The sequence below is a fragment of the Pectinophora gossypiella genome, chromosome 17 (assembly GCF_024362695.1).
Source record: "Pectinophora gossypiella chromosome 17, ilPecGoss1.1, whole genome shotgun sequence".
In the NCBI taxonomy this organism is placed as follows: Eukaryota; Metazoa; Arthropoda; class Insecta; order Lepidoptera; family Gelechiidae; genus Pectinophora; species Pectinophora gossypiella.
The window spans coordinates 11,587,639-11,612,573 of NC_065420.1; the positions used below are offsets into that span (position 1 = coordinate 11,587,639).

The window sequence follows — 24,935 nt, forward strand, 5'->3', positions numbered from 1 at the left end:
CCGAATCTTCTTTGAAGAGCCTCAATGGCAATAGTGTAATTCTCATTCGAAGTTGACAGACCGGAGACAGCCTCCAATGCCTCCCCCGTTAGACAACTGAGCAGATATGACAACTTATCAGCTTCCCCAATATTTCTATCATGAATATTTGCACGAAAACGGTCCCAAAATTCTGTCCACTTCAGCTTGTCCCCAGAAAATATCGGAAGCTGGAGCTTAGGTAGCCTGGCAGTAGTCAAGGAGTCAGTCGCCGTATCGTTAGTCACTGCTTCCTGCTCCATCGTTATTTGCAATGAGTGATCGAGCAGTGTGGCAAGGCCTTCCGCCTCTATTTGCGTTAATAATGCGGTATCCACCACTTCAACGTTGTGAATTGACGATTTTTCGGTGTAAGTTTTAATTTCAGCATCTAAAGTTGATATCAAACTAAGAAGCTGCCTTTTTATAACGGATGCTTCCGCCACATTTAAATTGCCGGCGTCGTACTTTTCCTTTGCGGGGTCATAAACCGATCGCAAAGCCTCTCTTCGCAGATTTATTCTCCGTAACAAAATGTCTTCCATTTTGAATTTCTGAAATTAGTATGATCTAAAGTTACTAATGCAGTGATTGCTATTTCACTTTGTACTAACTTCGTACATAATACGTGACAATTAAAAGTATAAATTCCAATAGGCGCTAATTGCAATTGGTTCTAATAAGATCGTTATCATGACAATTAAGTAAATAAGTTTTTGTTACAATGACAATAGCAACCACGAGTTTTCGATGAATAATCTCGATTCGATAGGAACGCGTGGGAACATAGCAAAATTCGTGGTATGTATTATTTCAGCGTTCTTGTACAATGGTTTCCAATACTAGTAGAAATGTTAACGTCCGACATATTATAGCCGGGTGCTACTGTATTTATTATTTGTATATTAAGAACACTTAACATAAATATTAATTCCTATTATTAGAAGTATTTAGGTACAAATCGTCTGGTTTACTTACTTGGTCTCGCGGTTTTGTTCACTTTACCGGAGCCTTGATTCACTTTTCCCTTTGTTTGTATCGATGTCAACTAAAATAAATATAACGATTATGTTGATGATGTACAAATGCGGAAAAAATTGTCATAACTTTAAAGTAACCAACTGATAACGACGTGGTTCGCTGCGCGCGAAGCCAGCGGCTTTCTTGTTGGACCAAAAAATCTAATCACTTACCTGATATGCTTATTTTATTCCACGATTTTCAGATGAATCGTCCTTTTATATAGTACAATGCTGAAATTCACCACTCAACACTCTCTATTTCCACAATACAATAAACAAACAAAGTAACTTCCAACAAAGTCAATGAAGGCACGCCGTCACCGTTAAGAAAATTTTTCCGGAAGCGGAAATATTTGGGAACGAGCAGGACTACCAAGCTAGCCAATCTAATCAACACAAAAAATAAATAAATTGACCATAGATAAATATTACGCCAAAATAATATTTATTTGTTTTACATAAATTACGTAAAAATATCAATTTACAATTTTTTATCTCACCACAGTAATATGAAATCCATTAGATTTTCTGTCCTAGCTCCATTACAAATTAAATATTTTTATTTTTTAAACGTATACAACCATAGACTTTGATCTTATATTCTATAATGTATGAAAGCCGCTTTACACTGTCCGACCCGACGTAAAAGTCGCATAGTGTATGGGGGTGTTGGAGCTATACCCGACATAGCCACCAACTCATAATAATAAAAAAGATAAATTTTAACAATTAATAATTAAAATAAAACACAAGGTTAACCAGCTTGATAAATGTTAAATATTCCTTTTATAACACAAAATAATGTATATTTCTCGGCAAGTCCAAGATGCGTAATATATTCTTCAATCATAATATACGGCCTGGTTTGATCACCCAGGGTGCTCAAAAAAGCCTAATAAAATAGAATAACATTCATATCATATTTGGGATAATAACAATGATATACGATTATTATTACACTTTTCTACCGGAAAAGTGTACCTGATGCATATATTATCCCAGCATCTCCACCAAATTTGTCGCCCCCTTTTTAGATATTGATAATAGCCTTGGGTTCAAGTCTAAAAACGTTGGGTTGAGCAACAAAGTTAAAACTAGAGTAATTAGGTTATACCTTGCATTACATGGTATGGAATCATGAATCGACTGTTATTGCATTAACAAGATATTTACTCTCACATGTTTATTGCCATCGGTCAGGCCGGACAATACAGTCGACTCGCTCCGGTCTGAGTAATCGCATATACCCGGGTGCCTTACTAATGTGATACAGGTGGCCTTGCCGCTAAGTCTCGCTCTTCCTGTTCACCCTAGATCACAAGCTTCTGGTCGTACAGCTAGCCTTGATCAATATCTGGCACCCGCCGGACAGGGGAGCTTTGGTCCCCCGGGAACCTCCACCTTCCCCATAGTTCCGCCACGGTTTCTCCAACTAATAGCCTACTGTCGCTAGGGGCGAGAGATACTCGCTCCCGTCCAATTTCTACGCCCCCATGTCTAAGACACTACTCAAAGTACATTGTACTAGCGTTTTATTGGACACCATTTATGGAAATTTACTGCTACGATAATACAGTCTCATCATATTTCCACACCATATGAATACCAGTCGACACATCACATATATAGTATAAAAAGGACTTACAAGAGGTAGCTGACTCACCCTCTCCAGGTCCTCGCCTTTTGCCTCTCTGGGCTGCAGTTTTTAACTAGCCGTCAATTTGCTAACGACTGACAGTTGGCGCCAAAAGACTCACCTTCTAAGTGGACGTATTTTTACATGGCAACTCGCGCTGTGCGCGACAATATACATCTCAGACACAACACAGAAAACAGACTAACATTCCACTATCACAACTTACCCTCATTCATCAAAACTGCTTTGCACACAACTACTCGCCAATTTTGACTTTAAAGTTATAATCATTTAAGGCCTTAAAGCTGTCAGGTATACAGTTAAATATTACAATACACATGTAGAAAAAACTCTTGCGAAAAAAACTTCTCTTATGGATGCCAGAAAGTCGCAAAAGTATGGAACTTAAAATCATTTCAAAAAACAATTCCACTTGATTTCAACTCAGAATCACGGTCTGAATCATCACCCTCAGTATTGTTATGGTGTCACTAACACCCATACGTACTTGTATGGTTACCTGTAAGTCACATTAAACAACGTACTGAGTACGTCACATACCTGACATTATACTCGGCTAGTCTGAACTATCATTGTCTTATTTGGTTGACGACTGGTAGGGTTGGCAGCGGTACTTGTTATTTATTTATTACCACACCCAGGACACTTCATACAAAACACTTCGTTTTACACAGACACTACACACTGGCATTATCGTACACGCGCATCTGTGTGTGTGACATCTGACGCCCATGCGAATGAAGACTAAAGTAAGACCGAGGGGAAAGGGGGGGAGGTTCAGCCGCTGATGAGGAGCGGAGAGTTGCCGTTCTGTGCGTAGTTTTATTCCTTATTCTATGCTATTGTTACACGAACATTTGCCATGTACTTAGTTAAGATAGTATTAAAATGTATATGTATGTAATTTTGTTTATAAATAAATTAAAAAAAAAGAGTCTTTTTTACCGACTTCAAAAAAGGAGGAGGTTCTCAATTCGACCGTATATTTTGTAATGATTTCTTTTTATTTTGGTCCAATAAAGTGTATTTGTATGGTATTGTATTGTATTATGCCGTTCTTTTATCTATGTAAAAAGAGCCAAGAGACAATTTATCGAGGCAACATCATTTGTCTGTCAGTCTATAGATAGATGATTTCTTACTAACTAGCTTTTCAACTGTGACCTCGTGATTTTGTGGTTCCTCATGTGAATCTTCAAACTCCAAACCTGCAAAGCACACCCTCGCCGCATAAACAAACTCCCGGGGGTGCCCCTACCGGTATTCGAACTCAAGACCTCTGATTAGTAAACCCAACGCTTTTCGGTTTTGTCTGTTGTTGTTGTCATTATGTTTTCAGTGCTATAATGGGCAAAGAAATCATCATTATCATAACAATCATCTGTCATAATAAGGTTCATCATATCCACCTTAGGACTTCGTATCAAGAGTGGCTGCAAGTTGCTCTCTGATTGCTGTGGCTTTGCCTGCCTACCTCTTACGGACGTGTGTGTTTGTAATTATTATTGAACATTTGGATCGTTCTCCCCGGTGGGAAATAGGCGTGAGTTTATGTGTGTATGTGTATTTGGATCGTCGATCCCTAGTCACACTACCAACGTGTGGCAAACGGGTATGAATCCACGATAGACACTATGATAGCCCTGTTCATGTTTGCATCATTATAAAAAAAAAAAAAGAGTTTATTTCGGACATGTTCCATAGTGGTTAGTAACAAGCAATAAACAACTTAATCTAGTGTTAGTAATAGAACGATAAAAATAAAATAACATTTACACACGACACGGCTCGACAATTATAAACAACAAGAAAACGTACACATTAACACAACACATTACTAATAAGCAGGTTCCCAGTCAACACGCTCAGAATGCCGTTTGAGCTGGAACGTAAGCGCCTCAATAGCGATGCACACCTCTTCCTAATAATTGCAAAGAAACAATCTGTATTGTGATCGGCAAACATTTTTGACGCACTGCAAAAACGCGGCAGCCCAAACAGCACCCTGAACGCGTTATTGTATTGAACTCTCAAGAATTAAATGAATTGAATTATATGATTGTTTTCACGTGGTATCCAGGATTTGTACCCGGTTAATGGAAATAGGCTCGCCCCCTATAAAATTGGACTTAAGACATAGCTGTCGAGAAATATGTGTTTATATAGCTCTGCCTACCCTTTGAGGGATACAGGCGTGATGTTATATAATATGTTATGTTAAACATTTTCGTAACAATCGCAGCCCTGCGCATAAGTAGGGCGCAGTTATTTATACGTGCGGTGTTGATGAAGATTGACGAGTAGGGAACCGCCCGCTTCGCTTTGCACTACATTCGGCTGTTAAGCTTGTAAATAGCTATGATAAGCATATTATCGTAACAACAAGAAGCAGCCTATATACGTCCCACTACTGGTCACATGCCTCCCTTGAAACAACCGGAGAGGGTATCGAGGATACTATACCTCGCTTTGCGCCATGTGCTATGTAGCTCTGTATATTAAGAATCTTCATAAACTCAAAATTCTACAGTTGCAATTACTTAGTATGACAAAGATTTCAAAAAGAGAAATCGAGTAATCTTAGAAAATATTTTCCATTAAAAAGTTTTGTTACCTTATAATTTGATTGCTTTTTAGGAGTACTGGCTGTTTCTCTGTAAAATTATTTTTAAAACGCCGGATAATCAGAAAAATAAATTGTTTGCTTTTTTTCTAAAAATGGCATTTCAATAAATATTTTAACTCATTTATGCCAGTATTTCTTCTCTACGCTTCAAATATAATTATTATGCAAACTTTTTAATAAATACTTCATATCCCAAAAATAAAAAAATAATCTAGAGGTACTTATTCCAATCTTAAAATAAACAAGTACGTATAGCGTTTTCAAAAACATTTTTACAACTATTTAGGTTTACTTTCATAAAAAATGAATCCTCGTTAATTGGGTAGTTTCCTAGGTTAAAGATAAATTATGAAATTCTTATAACTAAATAAAAACAGATCTAAAAGTGAGAAATAGCGTTTTCTTTTTTCTATTCAACTTATTTATGAATTTTAAGATAATAATGTAATAATAAGTGCGAAATTCTGTCACGTTTTTCTATGACGTCACGGGTTGCTTTTTCCTACAAATTCCATAGTCATTTCGTGTTTTGACGTTTAGTAAAAAGTAACTGATTTGACTAGTTGGAAACTAACCTATTCATTCTCATTATAATAAAAGTACTTACTCCACAAAAGCGATCAGATTACCAACATAGGTTAGGTATTTTAAAACGGAAAGCTAAATTAGAATGCCACATAACACTCATTGAAGCGTAGGTATGCAGATACGCGCAGCGCAAATCTTATTAAACCCGACATTTTATACCAACTACTGCTGGCATATCGTATCATTGGACCATTTGTGGTCTAAACATTTTATGGAACAAATGTGATTATGACGATTCGGGCAAAACATCGTAGGTACGGTCACGAGCATTAATATGTATACACTTTGGTACCATGTCACATTAACTTTTTTGACAAATTGAACTGTAAGTCTTACTAAATGTCAAATATGTTAGTGCGACAGAGTCCTAAAGTGGGTACATTATATTGCTCATGACTGTACTTATCGTCGCATATGAAAATCCATTTAAATACTCGACCATAGCAAAAGAGGATTTTTTTTTTGACGTGACTTATGTCCGGGCGAGAATACCTTCATCTTCCAACACTTACACCCGCATCATAAATAGTTTTTTTTTAAACAGTAGATATAAATCTTACCTGATCAAATCAAGCAGCGTATCTGAAGTGAGGGTATCCTTCTTGATGAGCTTGGTGATGTTAGGCTGTTTGTAGTCGGGGTCCTTGCCTGGTTTGATGGTGGTTACCAGCACGATGCCCAGTATCACCGCGCAAATTGTCGTCGTCATGTAATACAAGATGGCGCGCATGCCCACCCTGTCGAACAAACATGATGTTAGAATCCTTCGAAATGACAATGGGCACATTTGTATGAAACTTGGTCCAAGAACCTCCACGATTGAGACTTATATGTAATGAAAGCTTATACTTTCCCTATTATTCTGGAAAAGTTCTATCAGATTCTATCCCGGGGTTCTTTTTCTACAGCCATGTTTGTCCTGACTAAAATTTTGATAAAATAAAGTGGGGGACTAAAATCGACTGAAGATTTGTTGCTGAATAACTAAATCTAGTAGGTACATAGCCAGGACAAACACGGCCGTAGAAAAAGAATCCCGGGACAGAATCTGATAGAAGTTTCCCAGAATCATAGGAAAAGCATAATACTTTCATTATAAGTCTCATCAGTGGAGGTTATTGGACCAGTTTCGCCCATTCTTTGTACATACTAGCGATCCATCATACTAAAAAACATGCAGGACGGAAGAGGCGAGTCACAGCGACTGTAACCTGGAATCTGTCAGAGGGCAGCAGTAACTGTCAGTACTATTCAGAGGCGGAGGACAGGAGTCTTAGTACGGCTTTGAAATAGACTACTCTGGGCGCCATCCCACTCTCGTCAGACAGAGTACTGCGGGGCGGAAGGCAAGAGGGAAACAACTGCTCTATTTATCCCTAAAAAGTAGCAACACCGACAAGAGCGTGGCTCTTGAATTAGTGATGATGATACTGAAAAGCAACCGACCCGTCCGGTTATAGTGTTCAGTTTATGGCAATAGGCTCGACCCCCTATTACATAACACAAAATAAGCAAATGAACTAAGTACCCACGCCTCACCGAGCCTTCTGTTACACCAATGTGATAGGTAGTGAGCCGTATCGCCGTCTGTAATGGTCGAGCCAACTGTGTTAGTGTATACTCGTCCCCTATTATACGAGTCTTAAAGAATGGTCTTATAGCTGGAGTATGAACTATACACTGTCTGGGGTCTTCGGGAATAGAGGTGTGATGCTTATGTTCTTTGAAATTTCGACACGGTTCAGGAAATTCATGATGGTCTGCAGTGGCATAGTCTACTTGGTCTTACGTGAACAGTTACATTGATGATGATGGTGATGTGATCCAGCCGATTTCGGATACGGCGACTGCTTCAACTAAGACGTTCATATGCTCGCATGTGGCTTAAATGGCCAAGGGCCATGTGAGCACACCATTTAAATATTTACAGTTACGTTACAAAAAGTAAGTAGATACATTCTAAGGAAAAAGAAAAGCATTGCTCTTAACATATTAATATTACATAGAAGTAGAGCCAGCAATAATAATTATTCTGATCCGTTCTGTTAGTATTACATTCTAGTAGAACCCCTAAGAAACAGGTATTTAGGAACATCTACATTGTTTGTGGTTTACGCGGTTATTACCATAATTTAAACGCATAATACCACGTTACCGCGCTATTATCAGGGATATGAGACTCTCGATACTTCAACACTGTTGCAAGTGCCATGATCACGGGAAGGCTGATGAAATTGGAGTGGAGTTGGTAGATCGATAATTTGAAAATAACGCGGTAAGAACCCGGTATTATGTCAAATTCAGATTCAAAAATATCTTTATTCAGTAAGTAACATAGTTACGCTTTGAATCGTCAATTTTTACATAACGAACTCCTCATCCGCCTAAAACTACTGCAGCTTCTCACAACCTGTACAGCCGGGGAAAAGAAGCTGCAAGAAAAGCCTCGGCACAGGACCCTAGACGTTCTTTAAAAAAATATATAATAATATGTGGTTAAGTACATTGTCATAAGCGTCATTCAGCAAATGTAATTAAAAACATTATCTTTTTTCTATTTAATTTATTTATAAATTTTAATCAAGAAAAAAGTAATAGTAAACCCGACAGTGTGCTTTTGCATACAAATTCCATAGTAATTTCGTATTTTGACGTTTAATAAAATGTAACTGTTTTGACTAGTTGGAAAATGGCCTATTGTACTACAGGCTTCGTAACTGCATTTAAAAACAAAAATACGGCATCAATTTATTTACGCCCTCTCATTGTTTATGTAAGCAGAAAGTGAGGGATCTCGATACGAATGATTAAGTACATTGAGAGGGACGCATCGCTGACAGGCCCTCCCGAAATGATTGATGTACTCTCAGAGACTTCATTAACAAAATCCAAACGCGAATGGTTAGATTAACAAAAATTAATAGCCCTTTTGTTCACAAATTATAATTAATCTACCATGGATTTGCGGCCGAAAACATTTAGTAAAAGGACGGGTTAATGTTTCGCAGTCAATTTAACTCGCAATAGATTCTTCCTTTTTTAAATTAAATGTTAAAAAGTTGATAACGATTAAAGTACCTATTCCACAAAAATGACTAGACACAACCACAGGGACGTTAAAAGGTCACATCAAAGGAATTCATCTGAAAAAGCAATATTGCTATTTGACATTTGTTTGCATAGCGCACTTACTTCTATATGCGCAAATGTCAAATTGCAATATTGCTTTTCAAATGAATTGCTTCAATGTGGTTCCAACACCCTGAATAAGAGCTCTCCAGGATACTGACCTCACGGACCACAGAGCCTCTCGTTAAGTCTGTAGAGAGCATGAGGAGAAGGACGAATTTGGAAGTAATTCACTTGACAGAAAGACTGAGATTAAAAGATCCGATGGCAAAGACTATTGAAAAGACATGAACAGCACGATGAGGCATTTCAACATTCTGGGGAAGAACTCTCCAAGTACTGGAAGTACATGAACTCATGGATCACAAGACCTCTCATATAGTCTGTGAAGAGAAGAGAAGGAGGAATATGAAAGTAACTCACTTGCCAGAAAGACTGAGATCGAGGGATCCAATAGCTGACACGATGGATGACACCAGGAGCGGCACGATGAGACACTTCAACATCCTGAGGAACAGTTCTCCAGGGTACTGGAAGTACATGACCTCGCGGCGGGACCACTCGTAGCCAGTGGCGCGGAGCCCCCAGCCCAGCAGGGTTCCTGCCACCACGCCGATGACAGTGAGCATGGTGAGAAGGTTCTCCCGAAGGAACGAGGTGCATCGACCCCGCCGGATTTGCAGCGGCATCGTGCGGTCTGTGGACAAGGAAGACTAGTAAAAAAGATGTTTATTTCGAACAACTTCGTCTAAGTATATAGATTGTTTGTAACAGAGTGTATGTGATACATTTTTTTTATTTTATTCGAGCTGGATGCTGGATTTTTTTTTTGACGTGACTTGTATATTTGCCACAAATGGCATGAACTACTTGGCCGGAACTGGATGCTGGATATTTTGTTATAAAAATATGAAAAAGTAACTTAATTATCATGCTCTGTAACATATCCTAAAGCAAGTAGCATCAGATATAAGTCGTAGAAAATGATGATCTAATTACATAAAAAAAAATTTAATTTTTTTTTTACTATAACTTGGATAAATGCTGCACCAAAATATGCCTATTGGAATCTACAACTATAAACCGTGTCACATTTATCTTTAGACTCAAAGCAAATTGGTCCTGACCTATTGCAAGCCAATTCGAGTTTGTGCCAAAAACTACATTGTATTCTTTATTTTTATTTGAATGCTGTAATGATAATAGACGCATACAAGTGGCAATAATTCTTGTAATCAATACTAACAGTCACATAAACTATGTATGAGTAATTGTTCTATAAACTGCATCAATTGATGTGACGCCGCAGTGCAAATAGAGAGACCTTTCGCACGATGCATCTAGTACGGTCACGAGAATTAATATGTATACACTTTGGTACCATGTCACATTAAACATTTTGACAAATTGTACTGTAAGTCTCACTAAATGTCAAATATGTTAGTGCGACAGAGTCCTAAAGTGGGTACATTATATTGCTCATGACTGTACAAGGCAGAACGTTTTTTTCATACACAGGATGTTAGTGACATCGTAACGAAAACTATGAGGGATTATTCAGGCCATGATTCTGAGATGATATCAAGTGGAATTTTCCTTTTAAATTTTTAATAACAGCGAATATAAAAGTACTTTATATAAATGTAAAGAAGTGATTGAAAAACAGGTAAATTGGAGATGTCAGGGTCAAGTCAAGAGTTATCGAGACAGGTGAGCTTGCGTGAAGATTTTGATGAAAATTCGATAGTAGCAAGTCGAATTCTGCGATCTCTGCCTATCTCAAAAGGAAATAGGCGTAAAGGAGACTGAAACAATTTCATACATTCCTGGGCCAAGATGTAATGAGATGAAAAGGGTGTGAATTTATAGGTTTAAACTTATCAGTCACACACTGAAAATTGTGTAGCTTTTGTCAATCTGGGAACTGAGATAATGGAGGTTTAGCAAAAGTGAGGTTATGTCGCAATATTTAACTATCGGATGATTCCTGAAATGCAAAAGAAGTTCTTAATTGTTCGAACCTTTGACGACCTCGTTTTTTAGACCATATCCCAACTTATTACATTTTGGCCCACCGTTTTCCATCTCCTTTATATACCTATATATCGTAATCGTATGTACCTTTTCAAAAATTCACATTTGGGTGTGATTTTTGGTAACAAAACCTCGCAATAGACACGAGAGTTTCAGTTCAGATAGAAAATAATGGTCTCAATTTTTACCCTTTTTGAAGTTTTGTTAAAGAAAATCACATGAGAATGTTGTTTTAAAAATTGAGCTTGCGTGGTCTTCAGTATAAGGAGACGATATGTATAATGCATGTAAATATCTGCCACATTTGCCACAACACAAAACCCGGCATATAGCCAAACAAGAGATACATAATTATAAATATAATTAATGAACTGATAGATGTACTAACAAGGTCAAGGTCAAGGTAACGGCCTCCGTGGTCCAGTGGTTGAGCGTTGTGCTCACGATCCGGAGGTCCCGGGTTCGAATCCCAGTGGGGACACATCACAAAAATGATACCTAGTTTGGTTAGGATATTACAGGCTGATTACCTGATTGTCCAAAAGTAAGATGATCCGTGCTTCGGAAGGCGCGTTAAGCCGTTGGTCCCGGTTATTACTAACGCAAGTACGTAGTCGTTACATGAGTCATGTCGGGGCCTATGGCGGCTCAGTAATAACCCTGACACCAGGGTTGATGGGTTTGGTAATCCACCTCACAATCCACTCGATAGAAGAAGAAGGTCAAGGTGGACCGATAAAGGTCATCAGAGTAGGACAGTTTTGACCTAGGAGATATGCGGGATATTATTAGTTGGATAGATACTTGGCAGGGTTCATAGTGGTCGTTTGCTATTGTTGTCTAAGCATGCGTGACGTCAGCGTAATCACATTGGTTTTACAATGTCTACATTAAGTCTGGTTTTTATACAGAAGCGACTACCTGTCTTACCTTCCAACCCGCAAAGGGAAACGTACAGGTCACGTCACACACCTACGAAACGGATTACTAATGAATTCCACTTTTATGACTTTAAATAAAATAAAATAAAAAATGATTATTTTCAGATAATTACAAATCCATAGCTTAGTATTCTTAAACATTTAGATTACTTTAGATTCATAATAATAATTAGAGTAAATTGTCTTAAGGGACCTCTACGTGTTACCCCACGCTTGCCTTCCAAAAGTCCGGGACTCCATAGGCGCGGGATATGGAAACGACAAACATAATAATAAAACACTCTATTGCAAACATTACAAGACATTTACAGGATAAACTTATTCGGCCACAAAGGCGGCCTTCTCCCTAAGAGCGATCTCTTGCAGACAACCTTCGGCAAAGGATATAATACACTTATACAGCTGCAGTGTAGCGCGCAAAGAGTAAAATAAAAAAAATATATAATAAAAATAAAATATTAGTTGCAAGACGATGATTTGGCCAAGAAATAATATAATTAATGTTTGGATCATAGGTAGATAAATTGATATAATGTGGTTTCCAGGATTTGTGCCCTGTTAATTGCAATAAATAGGCTTGCGCCTTTTTATATGGGGCTTAAACATAGCTAACGAGAAGTGGGTGTACATACTATCCATCTCTGCCTACCCTTAAAGGACTAAATTGAGTAAGATTTTACGACTAGCCCAGGAAGATAACGCGTAGCGACGCCTTCAGCGGGGTTAGCAAGAGCACATCGAAACAATTCGTCTATAAAGCAATATTGCTATGAGCAAACGGCCTCCGTGGTCCAGTGGTTGAGCGTTGGGCTCACGATCCGGAGGTCCTGGGTTCGATTCCCAGTGGGGACATATCACAAAAATTACTTTGCGGTCCCTAGTTTGGTTAGGACATTACAGGCTGATCACCTGATTGTCCGAAAGTAAGACGAACCGTGCTTCGGAAGGCACGTTAAACCGTTGGTCCCGGTTACTACTTACTGTGTAAGTACGTAGTCGTTATAAATGAGTCATGTCAGGGGGCTTTGGCGGCTCAATAGTAACCCTGACACCAGGGTTGATGAGGTTAGTAATTCGCCTCACAACCCACACGATAGAAGAAGAAGAAGCAAATGTCAAATTGCAATATTGCTTTTTTACCTGAATTGACAACATTTCAAATTTTTAAGCCGTGGTTTTTTTGTGCTATTTCGAAAGTACTTGTTTAAATAGAAGACACGTATTTTTTCTTTTCAAGATTTTTCCACTAGAAGTTACAAAAAATATTTTTTGAAAATTGGATTCTGCCATTGATAGAATGAAGGCAGTATAATGTAATGTACCTTTGCATGCGTATTTAAAACAAGTCGCAAACAAAGTGTCATGTTATGTATGACATTTACTTTTTTTATAATTTTTATGTAAAGGTCTGAACTTATTATGCCTTCCTCTTCTGACCTCGTGGATTTTTCAATATATTTCTATTATTACTGAATTAAAAAATCTGTAAAAATGTGTTTTGTGTAAATCATAGAAATATCTCGAAATGGTTTTCGATTTAAGGCACCTTAGTAAAAATGAAATGTTGTCAATTGCTTCGATGTTGCCTTTTTAATCCCTCCTGTTCAGTAAAATGTTGCGCATTTTCTAAGGAATGACGGTTAGAAGATGAAGATGGCAGATATACCTTTTTAACCCCCTTATTTCAAACCCAGCTCCTCCGAATCGTGAAGCCACATAGCCAGCAATCTATTTTGGCCAATATTAGCAGTGTTACAGCTGTTAGCTAACCTTTTTAAGGTCATATCTAAAAATAAAAAATAGAAATTGGTCACTGTACTGCGGAACGGAAGGCGATTGGGGCAACCACCGTTCTACACGCCCTATCTATGGAGTAATAGCGATTACTCCACCGACAAGAGCGCAGCTCTTAAATAAAGAGAGATCTAAAAATATAGTATAATACTTTAGAACCACGTGTCATTATTTCCACCAACCCGCATTGGAGCAGCATCGTAGAGTATGCTCCATACCCCCTCCGGTTGATTGAGGGGAGGCCTGTGCCCAGCAGTGGGACGTATATAGGCTGTTTATGTTATGTGTCATTATTTGACAAATCAAAACAACATACACATTCTCACTGCTGGATTCAGGCCTCCACTTAATCAACTGGAGGCAACTCCACTCGACCACGCTGCTGCACTGCTTAACGTGCCTTCCGAATCTCGGAATCATGTATATCGGACAATCAGGTGATTCAACCTGCAATGTCCTAGCCAAACAAAGGACTGTCACAAAGCGATTTCGACAATATCTTCATCGGGAATCGAACCCGGCACTCCAGATAATGAGCCCAGCGCTCTAATCGCTATACCATAGTGTCACTAAATATGAACAAAGTGCAGTGTGTTATGAGTGTAGTAAATAGCACAGTGTCGTGTTTTATTGTGCAAATTGATTTAATCTTCTTCTTCTATCGTGTAGGTTGTGAGGTGAATTACCAACTTCATCAACCCTGGTGTCAGGGTTACTATTGAGCCGCCAAAGGCCCCTGACATGACTTATATAACGACTACGTACTTACATCAGTAAGTAGTAACCGGGACCAACGGCTTAACGTGCCTTCCGAAGCACGGATCGTCTTACTTTCGGACAACCAGGTGATCAGCCTGTAATGTCCTAACCAAACTAGGGACCACAAAGTAATTTTTGTGATATTTCCCCACCAGGAATCGAACCCAGGACCTCCTGATCGTGAGCCAACGCTCAACCACTGGACCACGGAGGCCGTTTGATTTAATAAAGAGTACGAATTATGTTAATGTGACAGGGTTCTAACTGCGTACATCAAAATTTGGTCGCTTTTAGCAGTGTAATATGTATAGTATAGGTAAGGCTACATTCTGTTGTTAGGTATAGGTAGGTGTGAGTCGTGTGAGCGGAGGGGCGCACCGGATCGTGATCCACTAAATAAAGATATCCGCGGCACATCCGCGCGGGGACTCGCTCCCACGTGCGCGCGCGCATACACATAGAAAACTCGATACAACCGCCCGCTATCGACAGATTCGTAACCATTTGCAAACTCAAGTCAAGTTGAAATCGTTTATTCAACGTAATTATAAAAGATAAACTTTTTTTAAACTGTATCTATTTTTTTAAAAACTAACGACTGACGTGTAGCTACTTAAATTCAAATGCGGCGTATGAAAATAAACTCTAATTTAAATAACATAATCATAAACAGATGCGTCTCATATCCAAACATGAATTCGAAAATTATTAGTTTAGGCCCGAGCTGACATTTGAATCTCCGACCTCACAGTGAGAGTCAAGCGTTCATCCACCTGGGCGATCACGGCTCAGCACAGCATACAGGCAACGACTCAGCAATCATCATCCTCCTGGTCTTAACCCACTTTTTTTTTGACGTGGCTAATTGTAGATTTGCCGCAGATGGCATTAACTACTTGGCCGGAAACTTAACCCACTCTAAGAGTGTTATTAATAAACTAATCTCAGCTTCGAGACTGCCCTTAAGATCATGTCAATGTAACAGTTCTCATATAAAAACAGAGACTTGAGCATGATCTTGAGGGCAGTCTCAGCTGAGATTTCCTCTTCCATTCATTTCTGTCAGACGTCATCTCAGTACTCACACCTTTTTTTTCTTACGTGTCTTATTGTAGATTTGCCGCAGATGGCATTAACTACTTGGCCAGACAAATGTGAGCGCTGAGGCAAAATTTAAGACAACAGGCCTGACGGTGCCCAGTTGGGCGCGAACCTCGGCTCAGGGCGTCGTCTGAGAGGAAGAATATTTGAAAGAATTAATCGACCCTAATGGGTCGATAGCGATAAGCGCTGAATGAGGGAACACACTATATCCTTCATCACACAATCCACCCACACTTTCTAAGTAGCGACTTAGCAATGGTGAAGAAAAGACCTTTAAAAATTCAAAAATATCTTTATTCAATAGGTAACATAGTTACACTTTGAATCGTCAATTTTTACATTTAACGAACGTCTCATCCGCCTAAAACTACTGCAGCTTCTCACAACCCGTATAGCCGGAGAAAAGAATAAATTGGAATGTGACCTAACTCCGCATGTTTCCTAGTAGTAAACCAATAAAGGAGTTATGCAAATGTCGACCCCTCATGCGAGATTGTCTTGAACGGTTCGTATTTCCTCTGCTTGCGACAACGGACATTCAATTAGGAAAGACGTTTGTTGCGCGCCCACTTGACGTGTTGCTTCTAAGTATTGGCCTGGAGCGAATAAAAAAACTGGGCACCCTCGGTATCTTTTTTTTTGTACACTACACCATAATACACTGTAATTATTATGTCATAATAACAAATGCGCTTAGACATAGGAGCCCAGTTTTTGTTTAATTGTTTGTGATAATAAATCGGCTGCAGCTGAAAATCAGCGCTATAATCTAACTACAGCTAGGCTATGGCATTCGCTGAGCTGCAGCCGTTTCGGCATTATTTATAATTCTATTGTTAAATACTAACTACCATTTAACAATATGTAATTATGTATTTTTGCCGAATAAATATTTTCTTTCTTTCCGTAAATGTAAACTCAACAAAGTAAACATATTCTTAAATAATCATGACATGACAACTTAAATTCATTTCCTATACTTAAAGGTCTGGAAGAGATTGTTACCTTAGCAATAAGGCCACCTGTTGTACTACCGAATTATAATAATGCATTTTAATAAAAAAAATAATTGTTGTTTTTTGTTTTACCTTTGATGGGTTTGCTCTTGGCCCCAGACTTGCCCGAAGGCATTGACGAGGCCTAAGATGGAGCGAGCTCGCCCAGAAGGTGCCTGTTCACTCTGGCCTTGAAAGCACCCGAGTTATATGCATTCGGAAATACAGAAGACGGCAGAGAATTCCACTCCCTAGTAGTGCGCATAATGAAGGACGATGCGATGCGCTATTTATTACTTTGAAAGTTTGATATTAGCAGGTTTATATACAGCCTGTAAATTGTTTAAATTAGGTTACGTACACTTATGATAAAATGTACACTAAGTTGTAATGTTTTTTTTTTATTTTCGTATGCTTATATCTAGCAGATCATGTGTTACTTCGCCTACAAACTGTTTACAAAACCATGAATCCTATGCGAATAAATGATTTAATAATGATAATTGTTATTGTCCAAATCACTTTGTGAGACTGTCCTTTGTTTGGTAAGGACTTTTCAGGCTTACGATTACGATAAATAAGATTACGTGTTGGCTTCGGCCCCACCCACGCCTTCCAAAAGTCCGGGCCTCCATAGGCCCGAGATATGGAAACGACATACAAATAATAATAATAAAATATTTATTTCAGATTGTGCATCCATATTATGATTTGATTGATTGATTGATGAATAAAGATATTTTATAAACAATACCAAACCCTCACTAGGGCTAATATGTGCAACGTGATAACATTTTGTCACGGTCGTTTTATCGATTCTGACGATATAATAATGTCGTTTTGTCAGATGGTGCAAATATGTGAACCCATGTCATGTCGTAAAATCACGTGACACGGATATTAGGGAAAAAACAAACTTATCGATTTCGACAAAATTTATTGCACACATACATACATAAACAGCCTATATACGTCCCACTGCTGGGCACAGGCCTCCCCTCAATCAACCGGAGGGGGTACTCCACCACGCTGCTCCAATGCGGGTTGGTGGAGGTGTTTTACGGCTAATAGCCGGGACCAACGGCTTAACCTGCCCTCCGAAGCACGGAATCATCTTATTTTTTCGGACAATCACGTGATTCAAGCGTGAAAAGTCCTTACCAAACAAAGGACAGTCTCACAAAGTGATTTCGACAATATATTTATTATTTATTTTTAATGTTTATAACCTCTTATAAATCTGTCACTTAACAAATGAATAACGCCAACATACACTCACCCTTGCACACACTTACCCTCACACACACATACACATACGATATTTTAGATCCCCAGCCCAGCATTGTTTCTATCCCGACATGCCTTCAAATTCATCAATCGTTTCATACAAGCACGTTCAGAGTATATCAAACAAAAAACAACATAACACTAACAATTGAATAAAGATATTGAAAAGTAAGATATTATTGTATTAAATTATATTATCTTATAGGTAAATTTATAAAAAATAGAGAATATTTTTTTTGTTACAGGGCTGACATAATCGCTCAGCGACGAAAGCCTTTTACCCAAATAAAGATTATAAAAAAAAGTGAATAAAGATATTTTTATTTTAAAATGAAAGTAAAACAAAAAGCAGACAAATTAGCTCTGTTTCAGCGTTTATCATTTTCTTCATCTGGCAACCCTTTACATGCCAAAGACGGGATAATCCCTGCTCGACCGTCTTGCCAACAAAGTCCCGAGCCGCAGTCGACCTACTTACGGGGATTATATTCGCAATAAGGAACTGATTTGCTACCTGATTCTTTTCATATTGGTAATCTGTACCGCTTTCGCTTATTTTGATTTCTTATGAGAGAGAAATACATCCGTAATAGCTCAAAACGCGCCGTATTTGAACCTTAAATCCAATGGCTTCTTCTTCTTCTATCATGTAGGTTGTCAGGTGGAGTACCAACCTCTGGTGTCAGGGTTACTATTGAGCCGCCAAAGGCCCCTGACGTGACTCATGTAACGACTACGTGCTTACATCAGTAAGTAGTAACCGGGACGAACGGCTTAACGTGCACGGATCATCTTACTTCTGGACAATCAGGTGATCAGCCTGCAATGTCCTAACCAAACTAGGGATCACAAAGTGACTTGTCCCCACCGGGATTCGAACCCGGGACCTCCGGATCATGAGCAGAACGCTCAACCACTGAAGCCGGTCAGTAGATAACATAGTTACACTTAGAATCGCCATATTTTACATAACGAACCTTTCAACCGCCTAAAACTACTGCACCTTCTCACAACCTGTACAGCCGGGGGAAAGAAGCTGCAAGAAAAACCTCGGCATAGCCCTAGTCGTTCTTTAAAAAAACATAAAATATTGTTGTGCAAGATAAACAAAACAACAAAGGCACAATGAGCTGATTTTTCAGGGTTCCGCAGTGATGTTGTATTAGCTACATACGGTGACGAAATAAAAAATGTTGAAACCGTAATCAGATTCACAGTCTGATTTTTTCTTTGTAAAAAAAAATGTTTGGGTATAATAAATAAACATAAATAACGCGTTGATGTCTTTTCAGTGGTATAGAAGCCTTAAAATGTTACAAAAGAAATGTTAGTTTATACTTTATAGACTTCTATCGTTATTGCAAATTGGGTACTTTCCTAAATTAAATTATGAAATTAATTGGTTAGTTTTCTTGGTCAGAAATAAATTATGAAATACTGATGATTACTTAATAGCTAAAATAAAGTCAGTTCTAAATGTGACAAGGAACGTTTCCTTTTTTTTTATTTAACTTAGGTATTTATGAATTTTAATAAAGAAAAATCTAATAATAAGTGCGACTTTTTGTCACGTTTTTCCATGACGTTACAGGTTGCTTTTTCATACAAATTCCATAGTAATTTCGTGTTTTGACGTTCAGAAGTCAGTCCCCGATACTGACCCCGCCGGCGTGGTCGACGATTTCCCTCAATCAGTGCTTATCGCCATCGACCCGCTAGGGTCAATTAATTCTTTCAAATATTTTTCCTTTCAGACGACGCCCTGAGCCGAGGTTCACGCCCAACTGGACACCCTCAGGCCTGTTGTCTTAAACGTTGTACCGGGTGAGAGCCTTCAGCGCTCCCCATTTATCCGGCTATCTGCGTCAAAGAAACAAAAACTTCGTCTTTTGACGTTTAGTAAAAAGTAACTAATTTGACTAGTTGGAAATTACCTACCCTACATAAAATTTATGAAACACACGTCACGTTTTGTTTTTTTAGGTTATGGCAATGAGTCGCTTAGGATCATTCTGCCAGTTTCGAAGTGATCAGAATCAAACAAACTGAAAAAAAAATTACATGTTGAATAAAATAAAACTGTAGGCTAAGAGCTCGAGTTAACCTGGAACAGGACAAAACTTTTCGGCGGATAAGAAAATGACGGGTATAATTTAAAATAAAATTAGGAGGTCGAGAAATCTAGGCTCTTGACTTGAAAATCAACCAAGACTGGTTCACTCTGGCCGCAAGGTAATTTCCTCCTTCTTCCTGCTAACCGGGTGGACGTAAACAACATTTTAAGGGGCTGAGGGGTGCCAGAACTTGCACCACCTAAATATTTTGCTTTTTCTTCTATCGTGTGACTCATCCGCTTCTTCTGGTGTCAGGGTTATTATTAAGCCGCCAAAGGCCCCTGATATACCTCATGTAACGACTACTTACTTACATCTGTAAGTAGTAACCGGGACCAACGGCGAAACAACGGCAAAGAATATTTTTATTAGGTCCGCCACTGCCTAAGTTATCCTTAAATTCATTGATTTATTTAACTGTTTATTGTATATAGGAAAAGATATCAAGGCAAGTTGATTACACAAAACAGACAAACATTTCAGGTTATTTCTAATAGAAATCTCTGTCAGCAGACCATGAAAGTAGGAGATGGCAGAAATTTTGTACTGTAAATTTAGGAGGACCTTTTAAGGTCGTAAAGCTAACCTTGTTTAATGGCGACAAAATTGCTAAGTGCAAGTCTAAAAAGAATATTACAAAGAAGTTCTGAATCAAAGAGCATAATTTAAATCTGTGACCAAGTCCCGTCGTAAAGGTAATCGCTCTACATAGCGTTACAGTGTGAAGTAATCGCTAACTTAGCCCCAAACGTAAGGACCCTTGTCCCTTATGAGCAGAAGCCCTCAACACAAGGCTAAGTATACAGGGTGTTAGAGGAATGATTCACACCATGATTCTGAATTGACATCAAGTAGAATTTTCCGTCGCATAAGTATGGAATTGAAAATATTTTTAAAAACACCAAAAATTTCATTTTTTTTTTCAACAGGAAACTCCACTTGATATCAACTCAGAATCATGGTCTGAATCATCCCCCAAAGTTTTTGTTAGGGTGTCACTAACACCTATATATATACTTGTATGGCTACCTATAAGTACGGTCACGAGCATTAATATGTATACACCTTGGTACCATGTCACATTAACTTTTTTGACAAATTGAACTGTAAGTCTCACTAAATGTCAAATATGTTAGTGCGACAGAGTCCTAAAGTGGGTACATTATATTGCTCATGACTGTACCTATTCATGGTGTAAGTGACATCGTAACGAATACGTCACGCGTTTATGTGTTTGTATTCATGTTTGGATCATAGATATCACGTGGTTTACAGGATTTGTGGCCGGTTAATGACAGGAGATTTAAACATAGCTGGCGAGGAATGGGTATATACCGGGTGTTAGTGACATCGTAACGAATACTGCGAGGGATGATTCAGACCATGATTCTGAGTTAATATCAAGTGGAATTTCCCGCCGCAAAATTCATGGTTTTTTTTTCAGTTTTTTTTTAATATTTTCAATTCTATACTTTTGCGTTTGAAAATTCCACTTGATATTAACTTAAAATAATGAGCGGAATCAACCCTCACACCCCATCCAAGTACATACAGGTAACCATACAAGTAAAATTCCACTTAATATTAACTCAGAATCATGGTCTGAATCGACCCCATCAGTATTCGTTACAATGTCACTAACAACGCCCTGTATACCTACACTATGCCCACCCCTTTCGGGGATACAGGCGCGATGTTATATTATGTTGTTATTTGTTTGCACAGAACGGTACGGTTTCATGCATACTCCCGCTGTTGAACGCTCTCTCATCATCTCCTTAGAGTTATCACTTTTCTCACAAGGTCCGCTTACCTAACTTGAAGATTTGACCGGTTTTTTATAGAATCGAGTGTCTTTCTGACCTCCCAAACCGCGAAGGTCAAACCAGCCCAATACAGGCTAGGTCACGTACCGCCGAAACGCATTTCTCGGGGATGTGGGTTTCGGACGACGCTCAGTGGGTAGGCCCGCTACAAGGTGGACCGATCTGGTGAAGGTCGCGGGAAGCCGCTGGATGCGGGCAGCGCAGGACCGATCGTCGTGGAGATCCTTGGGGGAGGCCTATGCCCAGCAGTGGGCGTCCTACGGCTGATGATGATGATGATGATGATGTGGGTTTCCTCATAATGTTTTGCTTCACCGCTGAGCATGTGATAACACGACTGTTTGTGAAAACCATAAATACAGACTGCACAAAAAGTATAAGTACCTATGGAAATATTCCCTAAACATATTGATCCAGTTTCAACGATGAAAATGGAAAAGTAATCTAATATCCTGCTCTCAGGGTCTGATTGATAAAGCGAAGCACTTTATTCGCTTGCCAAGGAAAACGATTTTTTCTTATTTTGTTATGAATTTATCTGCTGGGCGGGAAAAAAATTCGTAAAAACCGACAAAGTGACCATGACGTCATTGGAAAGTCAAAGTTACGTAAGCACCAGAGGCCATTTCGAGAAAAAACCGTTTATAAAAGTTTTTCGCTTTATAATCAAAACTTTTTACCCATTTGTCCAAATTAGATGACATCAACGTAAGTACATTGTTTTTTAATTTTCTATGCAATAGCAATACATGCCATAACATGGATTGCTATTTTAGAATATTAGGCGCTTCTGTAATTTTTCCATTCCAGTGACGATGTCTTTTTTACGATTTTGCGATACTATAAATCTCAGTTTGTTTGTCAAACCCAATATACAGGTTAGTTAGTGTTAGTGTGAAAGTGTGTGTGTGTGTGTGTGTGTGCGTGTTACGTGTTTTGATTTGTAAGTTATGTGTTATTCCGTGTTTTGTTTTTTATCTGTTAATGCGGTGTCATTTTTTATAATAAATTTTTCTTTCTTTTTAATAATACCGCAGTCAATACTGAGGGCGATGATTCAGCTCATGATTCTGAGTTAATATCACGTGGAATTTTCCGTCGCAAAATATATGAAAATGTTAGAGATTTTTTTAATTATTTTCAGTTCCATGCGAGGGAAAATTCCACTTGATATTAACTCAGAATGACCTGAATCATCCCCCTATTCGGTGCTATGTTACTAACACCCTGTATTTTTGGCCCCGCGCCGTGTGTGGATAATGTGCGGCAGTTTGCATCGCGTCGCGGCACGGAAGTGCTCGTTGATACAAATTGCATTCGCCGAGGTTCGTTACCGCTGCGATTACATGAACCATCGACTGAGGGCCCGTACGATGATGGTTTCTATGTGTCCACACACACAAACACACACACACACACACACACACACACACACACACACACACACACACACACACACACACACACACAAACACACACACGCGCGCGTTAATTCTCGTGTGGATTGTAAAATCAATGATCGACTTCATCAGCCCTGTAAGGCCCCTGTCATCGCTCTTGTAACGGTAAATAGTAGCCGGGACCACTACACGTGCCCTCTGAAGCACGGATCATCTTACGGACAGTCCCGTCCTAAACAAACTAGGGATGGCAAACTGATCATTCGAATTACGATTCTACATTTGAATGTTTCTTTTTATTAAATACTTAACATGCATACGTTATTCATCTCTTTATGTTTCTTTTAAGTAGCACAGGCATATTATTTATTTGTTTTTTTTTTCATTAGCATAGCGTTTTAATTTATTATTTAATTTTGTTGTGTTGTGTTTAGTTTTATAAGATTACTGATTACCTAAATGATAAAAATGACTGGCATTAAATGTGTTCCTCTAGTTATTAAATAACTTGTAATGTACATTGATTTAAAAGATGTGTTGCTGTTGCAGTTACTTGTCATTTCTTCTCCTCGGCAATAACACGTTGCGAAATGACGTAAATAGATTCAAAATGTTACATTGACCTTCAACAAGTTTATCCATGATAGTTAAATAAGTAGGTACGTTGAATAGATCCTACTGATTTCTGTTTTCTTGTATAATATTAATATTATTATAATGAAAAGACATACTTACATTCCTGTCATCCTTAAATAAGTTTCATTAATATAATTCATTTCTTATGTAATTTCTACAATCGACAATTCTAATACCTGCCACCTTATGGTGGCCCGGAGGAAATCGCTTTAAGCGATAAGGCCGCCGTTTTCCGTGTAAGTACCTAGTTAAGTATCTTTTGTAAATAGTTGGTTTTGGTGCAATAAAGTACCTATATTTAAGTTTGAATTGGAATGATCATTAGAATTAATAATTCATTCGCTCACTCACCACTATTAAATTTAACAGTGTATTATACTATACACCTCTGCCTACCCCTATGGAGATACAGGCGTGATGCTGTTATATTATGAAAAAAAAAACAATATACTTAAACTAATAATTAAAGCATTAAATTTCATGTTTACCTATTTGTTAAACTAAAATATATATCTCTCCTGCTTTCTTTCACCTTCCAATAATCTTCATAAGACCCGGTTTTCCAAACACAATAGTTTGATTTTAAAGCACATTGAACCTTATGACCGTAATAAGAAATGCCCTTAAAAAACGCAATTAGAAAACAATGCGCCCTAATTATTCCCGGCTTGGAGAATCTCTCGAACCTGTCATTTTCAATCTGTGCCGACTTTGGCGTCTGCCTATTAGCGCCGCCCACAACATCTCCCGCCTAATTCAACTATCGCCTCATCTCAAACTCAACAAGTGGAAACGCAAATTGACACAATTAATAAATACATTAATAGCTACGTATGAAACCTTGCAACTTACCGTATCAAAGAACTTATGTGAGAAAAACACGGAGCACTTTGTAGTTAGAGCATATCGTGGGGTAAACACTGCATAACCGACCTTTAGACGCGTGCGGCGGCGGCGGAAGTTCGGAACAGACTGGTGGCACCTAGTCTGGCGTGGTGGCTCATT

At 38.5% G+C, this 24,935-nt stretch overlaps 1 protein-coding gene across 2 annotated transcripts in view; it reads right to left on the minus strand.

Moving 5' to 3' along the window:
* LOC126374181 (excitatory amino acid transporter 3-like) overlaps positions 1-24,884 on the minus strand; it is a 44,002-nt gene extending 19,118 nt beyond the window's left edge. The window contains exons 1-3 of one of the 2 annotated variants that reach the window (XM_050020672.1): positions 24,783-24,884; positions 9,464-9,737; positions 6,472-6,648 (exon numbers count right to left, since the gene is read on the minus strand). In XM_050020672.1, the coding sequence (XP_049876629.1) occupies positions 6,472-6,648; positions 9,464-9,729 (443 nt within the window). In that variant the 5' untranslated portion in view covers positions 9,730-9,737; positions 24,783-24,884. The remainder of the gene's footprint in view (positions 1-6,471; positions 6,649-9,463; positions 9,738-24,782) is intronic. The other variant, XM_050020673.1, reaches the window with a different exon arrangement.
* Positions 24,885-24,935: the final 51 nt, after the last annotated feature.